The 12622-nt window shown below is 35.9% G+C and overlaps 2 protein-coding genes across 6 annotated transcripts in view; both read right to left on the bottom strand.

Moving 5' to 3' along the window:
* Positions 1 to 5420, bottom strand: part of LOC108875755 (CMRF35-like molecule 5) — a 33742-nt gene extending 28322 nt beyond the window's left edge. Inside the window, exons 1-5 of one of the 2 annotated variants that reach the window (XM_051070719.1) lie at positions 5336 to 5420; positions 4857 to 5189; positions 4603 to 4764; positions 4018 to 4110; positions 1773 to 3916 (exon numbers count right to left, since the gene is read on the bottom strand). In XM_051070719.1, coding sequence (XP_050926676.1) covers positions 3876 to 3916; positions 4018 to 4110; positions 4603 to 4764; positions 4857 to 5189; positions 5336 to 5402 — 696 coding nt within the window. In that variant the 5' untranslated portion in view covers positions 5403 to 5420 and the 3' untranslated portion in view covers positions 1773 to 3875. Of the gene's footprint in view, positions 1 to 1772; positions 3917 to 4017; positions 4111 to 4602; positions 4765 to 4856; positions 5190 to 5335 lie in introns of those variants that run through there. The other variant, XM_051070718.1, reaches the window with a different exon arrangement.
* Positions 5421 to 5883: 463 nt separating this feature from the next.
* Positions 5884 to 12622, bottom strand: part of LOC108886321 (uncharacterized) — a 30127-nt gene continuing 23388 nt past the window's right edge. For 2 of the 4 annotated variants that reach the window (XM_051070721.1, XM_051070722.1), the window contains exons 3-7: positions 9100 to 9243; positions 8681 to 8776; positions 8541 to 8575; positions 6988 to 7077; positions 5884 to 6626 (exon numbers count right to left, since the gene is read on the bottom strand). In XM_051070721.1, the coding sequence (XP_050926678.1) occupies positions 6498 to 6626; positions 6988 to 7077; positions 8541 to 8575; positions 8681 to 8776; positions 9100 to 9187 (438 nt within the window). In that variant the 5' untranslated portion in view covers positions 9188 to 9243 and the 3' untranslated portion in view covers positions 5884 to 6497. Of the gene's footprint in view, positions 6627 to 6987; positions 7078 to 8540; positions 8576 to 8680; positions 8777 to 9099; positions 9244 to 9335; positions 9665 to 12622 lie in introns of those variants that run through there. The other 2 variants (XM_018681110.2, XM_018681109.2) reach the window with 2 other exon arrangements.

Here is a 12622-nt window from a genome sequence, read left to right as displayed (position 1 = left end):
ATGAATGATGGCGATTTCACTTGGAAGAAATGTAATGAACTGTAATTGATATTTTTCACAAGAATACACTGTAATTATCAGGTGTCAAACCACTGCGCTCAAAGCATTTTCTTTAGCCAATTTTTTATCCTCTCAAGTCTAGAAAAGCTCAAACATGAAAGGCAGTTAATCAAATGTCAAAATCTCCTATTTTGAAAAGGGCAGCATTGGTCATTTGTTCAAATGCTTAAATTACCTATGTTTGCAGATATAAATGTATTAAAAAAACAGAAGTTGGGGGACAACAGGTTGGCAAAGAAAGTGTGATAAACTTAATTTTGTGCACTGTCTCCTCCCTACAGTCACCACTGATTTCCCTTAAGTCACAACTAGACATTGTGAGCTTTCAATTGCATCTCATGGAATTCATCAGCAGATGGAGTCATCATGAAGATCAAGTTATTATCACATGACCATAACGTAAGCGTGTGGGTACAGTGTCTTTTTTGATGATACCAGATGGCACCAAATAAGGAAATTTCTGCAAGCTACCCATATGGGTAAAAACCTGAAACTAAAGGCAGTGTCACTAGACAAAATTTGTTATAAAACAAAAATAAATAAATATCTGCAGTCTTTGTTAGCACTCACAATTTTGATGAAATATCTTCAGAGTTGGATATATGGAGCAACAAGGGTAAAATAACAAAGTTCTCAGGAGTGATGGTGACTGGCAGTGGGGCTGAAGGCTGAAACAACAAATTGGCTCGATAGCAGAGAAGGACCCTTCTACTCCCACAGGGACCACGAGGGTTTCCTGGCTTTCCCTCTGTCTAATGAGTACAAATGTACAACTACTGAGTCAGATAAGAAAAAAAGTCCATATGTAACTTCACACCAGGTTATGTTTAGTTAGTCTTAAGCCCACACTACAGTGTCATGTACTGCTACTAACTGCTAATAGCTACCTGGGATAAGTATCAAACTTTTTACTTTGTCTGCAAACACCATCAGCACACATATCTCCAGGGTTTGTGTATATCCAACTCGGATCAAAAAATTAAATTGAGAATGAATACAAGTTAAAGTGGGTTTTGTAGCATTTTTTAAATTTCAAAAATATCACTCCATCAACTATGCTAACACTTCACTGCCTAAGAGTGTTTTTGTTTTTCAATCTGCCAGTACTATTAAAAAATGTATCTACTTTTGCACTGTAGAAAATAAAAAGTTGACTAGTGTGCTTCATGTTGATGTAAACAACACAGTTTTATAAAGGCTGGTCCACCCTGATGATCTGTGCTTATGGATCATATGACTCCCGTCTCCTGTTGTCCTAAAGATCAGAGAAGATCTTGACCTGCCACCTTCTCTATAATGTCTTCTGAAAAGGAAAATATGACCTTGACAGTAGCTCAAACAAAAAGTGGATGACCTCTGCTCACTGCAGGTTCAGTCTGGAAAATACAGGGCTACTCCTCCCATACCATATCTACTAAAACCTTTGGTGTGATCCTATTAACATGTTCTTGGGCTCCATGATCCTGCATATTAGTTTGTGAGTCTCTTGGTTCAGGCTCTTGTCAACAGTAACTCCCTGCTTTCAGCCTTCATTATTAGCCAGGGAAAAATACTCTACACTAAATAGAATTTGGCATGCTCTCTGACCGCTCTTGAATACTTGAATATTATAGCAGTATAATGAGCAAGATCAACTGGAGTCCACTATACTCTCTTCAGCATCAATTGCAGATAAAGAAAGTCACAGTGAAAACAGACAAGCAACACAGTAACAAAGTTACACTAAAACAAAATTTTAATCCAATACAAAAATAAACCTCACAATTCTATGAATCAGTTATGTAATAAGTGTTTGCATATCACACTTCATACAGAGGTATTAAATACAAAGTACTACTTTTAATTATCCCATGGGTAATATTGACATTAATGCAAGATCCTGTGAATTAACAAATTAGTTAACATTAATAGAGCACAACACCTGGCCAGCGTCACATAATACAAAGTTCCATTTCTCAAAGTGAACTTGCTAAAATAAATATACCGTATCAGAATGTAGTAAATGGTCAAATAAAAGGACACCAGTTTACTAAAAGGCCAACTCACGTAAAAGTTCATAAAAAGACATAAATAACTTTAAACTTGAACAGGTTTTGGTTTGGGTTCAGGAACAGGTTTTTGGTAAGTGAATCCTCTTCAGTGTGTTCAGATCTAGAGGAAGTATCATAGCTGCTACATCAAAGATAACAAGGTCAGTTACACCGCAACATTGGACCACATCAATTTCCTGTTGACCCATCATCTGTCAAAATTATTTTTCTTGTGTGTGTAAACTTAAATTGCTATCTTTGTGAAAATCAATTTGAGTTTGAAAACCAGGGTGAGAAAATGTCTGCATAGTGAAGACATTTTGGGCAGTCCTCACTACTTCAAAGGACTGTTTGAAGGATAAGACTTTATTTAAAGTTAAAGGTTATAATTGGGTTTGAGTTATGGTAAATGTTGGGTTTTTTTATTAGGTATTTATTTGTGATGTTTGGAATTCATATGTGATTATTATTTAATTTTATATACATTATATCATTATATTTACATTTGAACAAATCATAGTTGATAGAAAAAGTTCCCTTTTTTTTAAATCTCTTTTGATCACAGTAGCCACTTTCAGGTTACCTGTGATTTCTGAGCTAGGAAATAGACAGAGTCATTTTCAATGCTTTCATATTGATTTAGTTCAGAGTTTGCAGTGGGTTCAGTTGGCTGTTTGGGTAGCTGAGCAACAGAGTACACCAAGTCACTCTGAGGATCTGTGAAACTGCTCTCTCCACATGCCCCTCTGGGATTGACCTCAGAACTGTAAGATGAGTTTAAAGAAATATCTTTTGAATACTTGCCCCACTCAGCTGCTAATTCAGTGTCTTGGTGGTAGGAACAATTAGCATAGAGACTGTCAGGATCAGTATCGGGAGAGAAGTGGACAGTAGTGACAGCTACAAGTGGGCTCTCAGTTTGGAAGTCTTCAGTTCTGATTTCATCATACTCCACATCCTTGAAAATGAGAAAATACAGTTGTGAGAAAGATCGAAAACACAGATTTAAACCAAAAAATATAGACAAACACACACACACACCCACACGCATTAAATTGAGGACAACTTTAAACTTGTTTTTGAAGGTGTGAGTCTGATCTCTTCAGGAGGTAACTCCTGAGCTTCAGAGCCTTCAAAGTAAAGGCACCGTCTGTTACCCTAATTACACACTGTTGATATCATCTTGTTATTGAAGATGATGCCAAGATTTCTGCTATTTCTGAAGTGATAATTTAGACAGGGAGACATGGTTTATTCTGACCTCTGTATCTGCAGTGTCTGGATCAATAGCGATAACTCCTCATGTGTCTGAATTTATCTGTCCTCACTTTAGTGACATCCAGGTTTGAATGTCAGGGATATAGTTGTTTGGGTTATCAAGATGGAGTTGTGTTGAGATCAATAGAAGGATACAACTGTGTGTCATCACCATGGTGATGAAGCCGAATATTGTGAATTGTACAATACAGTTAGTAATTTTAAAGTTTGTTGCTGTAAATTTGCTTTGAAATGGCAAAGTGAAAATAACACAAAATTACAGAATAAGCTGTAGTGTATAATGCTGCTGGAATATCAATATCAAAACTGAGAACAGACATGGTCCTCTCATGTCTTTTGCACATCTACTCACATTATTTCATGCTTTGTATGCAGGACACATAAATCTCAATGCCTGAGCCTTACACAAGTTGGAGGGATGTATTTGTAAGAACTTCAAGCTGCTGTGATAGAACAGAAATAGCCCTCCACATGGTTTCAGAAAGGGCAAAGAAAAAAAAAAAACACTTACCCCCCTGTTTCTTCCTGTGGCCAGTCAGCACCTGACACTTATGAAGACATATAGAATAACATTTGTTGTCATGTCTTGTGGACGCTTTACTGATGTTGCCACATGTATGTAATGTGCATGGTGGTGTGTGGGTCTTACTTTCTTGTTTCTTCATCTTCATCATAATCTTCAGTAGGGCCATCAGTATGATTATCATGACAGTGAAACCTATTATCAAATATGGTACACTTCCTGGCCAAAGAAACAGAGAGAGAAAGACAGATGAGAAGATGAGTTTGTTTGTTTGTTTTTTTTAACCAGATATGTAATTATAAGCTTTTTCAGAATGACCTGACATCTGAAAGTAAGTAAAGAAAATGTAAGAAAATGTCAATGTCAGAATTGGATTGAAGCATTGAAGGACAAGTAGCTGAGACTTGTAAATTTGACAGAGGGGTATTTGAACATAAGTTTATTGTATCATTCTGACAATAAATAATTTATTTAGCAATATATTAAAACTCTCAAAGCATTTAGGATACTATGAGATCCTGTCTTTATTAATTTGCTGTTACTACAAATCAGGATGACATCTATTAATTATTAGTAAAATAAATTTTTGCACAATAATTACCATATTGTAGTAGCTCTGGATGTTATTATATTATTATGATTATTATTCATACTCTGCACTGCAGTTTTAATTAAATCAAATATGTATCGAAATCAAATGAGAGTACATACCAGGTGCTGTTGTTGTAGCTAGTGTTGTTCTACTAAGGGTGGTGTATGACACAAACGTATCAGTAAGAATATCTGAGCTGCCTGAAGACATAGTCGAGCTGCTCATATCAGTAAATGACACAGTAGAGTCAACAGTGACTGTTTTAACAGTTGTTCTGGGACCTGGAAGCAGAAAATAACAGATATTATCAGATATTACTTTTTGACAAAGGGATGATATTTTGTTGAAATTAAAATGGAGAACTCAAACTTACCATCTGTAACTTTAAGATTTACCTCTCTAAGTAAATCAGGGCCAGTTCTCTCCACTCCACAGAAATATTTTTTGGAGTCTGACATTTGGAGATGAGTTATGCTAACAAACAAATCTTGTCCTCTGTTAATTAACTCTATTCTGTCTTTGCGTTTAGTCCTTCCAGATTCTGCTTTGATGATGATGTGTTTGTCTGCTGTACATGGACTTATACAAAGATACTTAACATTAGATTTTACATTGGTCCAAGTGTTCCAGTCTGAGCAAACGAATGACACACGTTTTCCAACATGACCAAATACGTTGAGAGTCTGCATCTCCGCAAGAGTCAGAGCTACAAATGAAAACCAAGGAGACATTTTTGAATTGTCATATTGTCAGACTATAAATAACTTTACTTTCAAAAGGTAAAAGACTAAATGACTCATTTAGCAAAACAAACAAACAGAAATACAGAAAAATACAGAAATAGAAACTCACCTGAAAGAAGACAAGAGTAAATGTAGATTTTTATCATAACAAAAACTGCAAACAAAGAACAAAACATCAAGTGTGAACGATCATGTCAGTCCACCACAGTCTTTATAATTACTTCCCCTTCCTTTCCTCTCACTCCTTCAAAGGTTAAAGCTCCTCCTCCTTGCCGTTGAATACCCAGCCACAGCCACAGCCGCAGCCACACAGACACAGACACACACACTTGTACTTCTACCTTTGTGAGGACACTCACTGACAAAGCATTGCCTAGCCCAGTACCCTAACCTGAACATTAAAAGCACATCTTAACCATCAAACAATTTTGAGTTGTGAGAACTGGCCAAAATGTTGATGAAAATGTAAGAAAATGTCAATATTAGAATTGTACTGAAACACTGAAGGATCAGTTAGGGACCAAGTATCTGAGTCTTGTAAATTTGGCAGAAGGGTATTTGTACATTTGTTTCTTGTATCATTCTGACAATAAATACATAGAATTGATTTGCGATATATTAAAACTCTTAGAGCTTCTTAGGATACTTATATCCTGTCTTTATTATTATTTTGTGATGGTGTTATGATGATGTTAAACAGTGTAAAAAACAACAAACCATACAATTGAAATTGCAAATCATTATCTATTCATGATTTTAAATATGAACAGATAGCACAAATAGCAAAAATAACATTACATTACATTACACAACAGTCACATGCATAGGATCAATCTTAAGTGGACGAACTGTAGAAGTATGAGTCTGACACTTATAAACCACCGTGGTGCAGTACTAATTATGGTTGATCTAAAATTGAATTATTAACTTTGTGGGGACCAACTTCTTTTTTTTTTTAAATCCCTTAATGTGAGATGAGTCCCCATAATATAACCATTTTAGCAGACTGTTGTTCACACAAAGATCACAACACAATGTGAGTAAAAGACAGTTGTTTGTTAATTTGAGGTAATTCAGATCTATGATCCACTGCTTGTGTCCACTGACACTGAACATTCTGAGAATAGAAAGAGAAAAGCTGTGGAAATGCACACCATGACATATAAACACAACACTATGACAGATAAAGATTCAATGACATTCATCTAACCAGTATTTAATCAGATAATGTGTTTTTACACCAGTGTATGGCAATGCATGACATTAATCAATCAGTGAAAGTTGTGAGATGGCTGTGTGAAGTGCCTTACTCTCTTGGCAGGTGTGAGAGTGCTGTAGACTTGGTCTTCAGCTTTTGTTGGTGGGTGGAGTGTTTGATAGACTCCTTCAGGACCTGCACTCTGTGGGAACATAAAATTTTACAAGTATGAAATCAAATAAAACAAAAATGCATTTAACTGACATTTAGCTGAAAATGACTGATAATGCATTTTTGCAACATTCTATGCATGAAGGGGCTACACCTATTTGAAAACTGAACCAAAATGGCATTATGTTTAGTAGCTGCAGGTCAGATTGTAAAATGTATGAATCTTTGTGTGAGAGAACAGAAGGTTATTTTCCATTTAGCACAATGAAGTAAAAGGCTTAAGCCATTTTCTTTTTCCATTTCCACTTTTCAACATATTATATTATATCATCATTCATATGATAGTGATGCAAAATCATTCAAAGTTGTGACAGTTATGTAGAGTGTCATACCCTGCTGATAGGTGTGAGAGTGCTGTAGACCTGGTCTCTATCCTCACAAGATTTGTGAAGAGTTTGGTAGACTCCATCAAGGCCTACACTCTGTGAGAAAACAACATGCATGTTACTAAAGAAGTACCACATTAAACAGAATTTTTTAAAAAGTGAAAGTGAAAAGTGCTTCCAAAGTAGTTTGCATGTAAAGTTGAGCAATTGAAACTACTCACTCTTTAAGATAATTTAGTATGTAATTAGCAAGTTTATCATATAACCAGCCTGTATTTGCCATGCCATGTGTCAGACAAGTAACTGTAAGGACCAAAACCATGACATAATAATGAAAGCTACCCTTGGCAGATAAAATAGCTGGTGGACTCATCAGTGCAAACCAGAAATTCACTACTGAGAAGTTACCAGGAAAACATATGGTAACACAGGTATTTTGTCCTCTCCGTTTTTTTTGTTGATATAATGTATAGTAACATTATGTATTGTCTGATGTGTGTGTGTGTGTGTGTGATGACTAAAAACTATAGGAGTAAGGGAACTTTTTTCACCATTAGAATGAAAAATCCACTGTTCACTGTCAACCTTACCACAGACTAATGTTAGACTAAAAATTCAAAAAGATGAACACATCTTCTTAAGAAGCTGAACATGTCAAAGTTTTAATGTTTCTAGGAAAAAGAATGTATAATTAGTTAGGGGCCAAAGATGGACAGATATGAAGAGGGAAGATGTCAAAGAACAGAGAAGTGAGAGAGAATGTGCACATTCTTTCTCTGAAGATAGCAAACAAAATTAGACTGCTTAAACATCAGTGGCCAAAGTGACAAGGCCAGTAAGGCTTCTACAAAACGTTACTCATACTGATACATATGGGACTTGCTCAAAGCACTTTTGTGTTGCCATGGGACTTGACTTTTTCATCACAGGAGTGTGCTCTGACACATCTGTGGTCTACATTTATACTTATGCCTTGGATGGACTTCAGTGAATTGTGATGGTGTCCCAAACAGAATGAGAGTTAAAAATGTGAAAAAAGAGAAAAATCTGTAATGGTGTTAAGCTGATGCTACACAATACCTGAGGAATTTGTACATGAAAATAAGGATGCTATGGCTGTTACGCTGCATACCAGTCACAGTCAGAAGTCATGAGAAGGTTTCATATTTGAAATCTCTCATTTATGATCTCTAAGCGTTCCAGGTGCACCACAGCAAACATACACAAAAAAACATGGCTGACTGTGACAAGCTAGTAATTAGACAATTTAACTGCCAGCAATGTCAGCAATACTTTATGTTGCCTTTTAGTTGATGGTTTGCCATTTACAGCACATTCCTACATGAGGGCTGCCAATGTTGTGTGACGTCAGACAACTGCTTCTCCATGATGTTGGGGTAGATAAATTTGCCCTGAGTTCACAAGTAGGAACTCCATTGGCATTCCATTGTAATTTTTAGGAGGCCAGAAAATCTGGACTTCTGTGTTATCTGGAGCAGCATTAAAGTTCCACAAGGAAAAACCCTCCATGTTTTAAATATCAAAATGGAAAAACTCACCTCTCCTATGTCTTCTTGTGGGGTGGTCACAACCACTTGAAAAACACACAAGACAGCATTTGTTAATCTCACTTGCCAAATAATGATCGCTGAATGACATGACACATAATATGCAGAATGTGTTGGTTTATGTGTCGTACTCAGCTGTTTTTTCATCATCTTCCTCACAAGTATCAGTAGAACAACCGCTATGGATATAATGAAAATTAAACCTAGAGTCAAATATAGGGCGTTTCCTGACCAAAGAGAGAAAAGGAGAAAGACAAACATATTAATCACACTTTTAACTGCAGTTGCTCCTCACAATCTCTTTTATATGGGTGAATCTTATGTTTTAATTTTTTATTTGAATTTTACTGACTTAACCTTTTTATATCAAGAACTTATAACATTAGTGGGAGATTCTATTCACGTTTAATGTATATTTTCATCACTTTAAAATTCATCTCAACTTGATGATCATACTGAAGTAGCACTGTACATATTATTCATTTTCTGAAGTTAAAATTCAATTAAAAAATTAATGTATTTATCAAGTTCAAATGAGTATACATCATACCAGCTCCTGATGCAGCAGGTGCTGTGGTGTATGACATGGGCAAATTAGTGATATCTGAGCTGCCTGAAGACATAGTCGAGCTGCTCATATCAGTAAATGACACAGTAGAGTCAACAGTGACTGTTTTAACAGTTGTTCTGGGACCTGGAAGCAGAAAATAACAGATATTATCAGATATTACTTTTTGACAAAGGGATGATATTTTGTTGAAATTAAAATGGAGAACTCAAACTTACCATCTGTAACTTTAAGATTTACCTCTCTAAGTAAATCAAGGCCAGGTCTCTCCACTCCACAGAAATATTTTTTGGAGTCTGACATTTGGAGATGAGTTATGCTAACAAACAAATCTTGTCCTCTGTTAATTAACTCTATTCTGTCTTTGCGTTTAGTCCTTCCAGATTCTGCTTTGATGATGATGTGTTTGTCTGCTGTACATGGACTTATACAAAGATACTTAACATTAGATTTTACATTGGTCCAAGTGTTCCAGTCTGAGCAAACGAATGACACACGTTTTCCAACATGACCAGTTATGTTGAGAGTCTGCATCTCCACAAGAGTCAGAGCTACAAATGAAAACCAAGGAGACATTTTTGAATTGTCATATTGTCAGACTATAAATAACTTCAAGCATGCACATTATTTGTGATGGCAAAACTTTACTTTCAAAAGGTAAATGACTAAATGACTCATTTAGCAAAACAAACAAACAAACAAAAAAGGCATCATCCAACAGTTACAGGGTTTATATATCAGCTAGAGTAGGTGCAGATACAGAGAATACAGAAATATAAACTCACCTGAAAGAAGACAAGAGTAGATGTAGATTTTTATCAGAATGAAAAATATGAATGTCATAATAACAAATTATGAACAAAGATAAAAAAAAAAAAATGACCGTGAATGAATTATCATGTCAGTCCAACCACGGTCTTTATTATAACTTCCCCTTCCCTTTCCCCTCAGTCTTTCAAAGCTCCTCCTCCTTGCCTTTGAAAACATAAACACACACACACACACACACACACACACACAAAGACACATAATACGAAACAATAAACCATGCTGAAATAGCAAACCATTACTTAATCGTGATTTTAAATTTGAACAGATAGAAAAAAATAGCAAAATAACATAAACAGCCATAGTCAAAGGCATTGGATCAGTCTGAAGTGGATGAACTGTGAAGACATGAGTCTGACACTAAAGCGGTGCAGTACTAATTGTAAATTAAATTAATTATTTGCAACTTTTTATCCCTAAATGTGAGATGAAATGAATATGACAGCAACAGATTGTTGTCAACATAATGTTGCATATATTTGCAGTGTGAGTACAAAACAGGTATGAAATACAAATATACATATATGAGGGTAAATTTGAAAGTATTCAGATCTGTGATCCATTGCTTGTGTCCACTGACCAGAACAACATTCTGAAAGAGAAAAGGTGTGGAAATTAACAGATATGACAAGTAAAGATTCAGTGACATTCATCAGATCAATATTTAATCAGACGATGTGGGACAGTTTTGACCACTCAGTCAATTAATCAATCAGTGAAAGTTGTGACGAATCTGTAAAAACACATTATATTTAACACGACATTTAACTGAAAATTACATATAATGCATCTGTGCAGCATCCTGTACAAAGGTGCCACATCTATTTTCAAAGTGAACCATAATGGCATAATAGTAACCTGGCCAGAGTCTAAAATGTTTGAATCTTTGCTTAAGAGAACTGAAGGGTATTTTCCATTTAGCACGATGAAATAACACACTTGTGCCATTTTCTTTTTACACTTTCATTTTTCAACATATCATGTCATATCATTCATTTGATAGTGATGCAAAAGCCCCTGCTGCAGTGATCATTCAAAGTTGTGACAGTTATGTGGAGTGCCTGTTAATGGGTGTGAGAGTGCTGTAAACCTGGTCTTTATCCACCCTAGATGGGTGGAGAGATTGGTAGACTCCATCACACCAACATGCTTGATGCACAGTATTAAAGTAGTACCAATTTAAACAAACAAAAATACTCAAACCATTTTCTAAGAATTGAAACTAATAGCCAATGCACTGGTCCACCTATTCATACATTTGTAAAAATGATCCAAAATGGCACTAAACATAGTAATGACAGCTCAAAGTAAAAAATATCATAACACTGCAAAGGCAGACAAATGCATGTGTAAAATGAAGCTTAGCAAAAGTTCGGTCAGGAAGACGATCTCCCAGTGCATTTCTTTTAAATCTGTCGCACGGTTTCCCACTGTTGATCAGCACCTCTTACTCACTCCTGTCTTCATCCAATCACAACCCGACATGCTCGCCTTGTGAGCCAATCACCAGTTAGCTGTCAAAGTTTAAAATGTTCTCTCTCTCTGCTGTCATTCAGCTGTCATTGCAGCAATGAAACTGCACGACCCACCTCCACCCCTTCACCACCCCATCAGACGCCCTACACCTCCATCTACCCTCTGATCGAAGTTCGCCAGTTCACCGCCACCAAGTCTAGGCTCCGGGGGGAAGTTCTCTGCCTATGGGAAGCTCTGGCCACACTTGACTGCTGTCCGTGGCATTCCTGCTGGGGTCTAAGCACCAAAGTCTGCTTTGTCTTCAATAAATTTATACTCATTCTTTGCTTCTCTTGATCTCTTCGTTCATTTAGTCTCTCCTGATTGAAATTCTGTTAGCATGTAGAAAGTTTTTTCATGACCACAAATTAAATAGCAAACCATTAATTATGAAGACATGTAGTCTAACAAAGTGAAACATTCACATATAGAAGATCAGTGAGAAGTGGGCCAACTAAACCTTGTCAAACCACAGTAGCACAGCACAGAATCTACTTGACCACATACAAAAAGTCTGCCTGCATACAAAGATGCACCGTATGCATTCATATATAGCTTTTTTGATACTGATCTGCCTTGGGTGCATGCAGTGACTGAGTATAAATTAATGAGGTCAGAGTGTTGCTGGGTGTGAGAGTGCTGCAGATTGTCTCTGTGATGACTGGTGCTTTACTGGTTCAGATGCTGATGTGTTGATTCCTGAACAGTATGCTGACAAAATAAAGCAAAATCTAATATCGGTGGATAGAAAGAGAGTATTTTTTTCAAAATAGATTATGCAGCATTTTACAACAGATGACTGAAAAGCCGATAGTAAGACAGAAAAAGTGTAGACTGTAATAGCATGAAAGACTAGAAATGATACATATACATATAAAAATGATGACAATGTAATACAGTAAGATAGATTTTAAAAGCTATTCAAAGCACCTTCAAAGCTAATACTACTATACTAATAAAATAGAGTTAGGTAAAAGGTAGACTAAAACCTAATTAAAATATTTTTTAAATCAATGGAAGGGAAAAATAACATGAATAAAATAACAAAATAAAAAATGACAACATAGACAGAATAAAACAAGTAAATAAAAAAGTAAGTATATAATAACTATAAACCATACTTAATAAAAAAGTCAGGCTGAAGATTTAAGATTTTAACACT

The sequence above is a fragment of the Lates calcarifer genome, linkage group LG5 (assembly GCF_001640805.2).
Source record: "Lates calcarifer isolate ASB-BC8 linkage group LG5, TLL_Latcal_v3, whole genome shotgun sequence".
Classification (NCBI taxonomy): domain Eukaryota; kingdom Metazoa; phylum Chordata; class Actinopteri; family Centropomidae; genus Lates; species Lates calcarifer.
The sequence above is the reverse complement of the archived record's forward strand: the minus strand, read 5'-3'. Positions and strand labels throughout refer to the sequence as shown.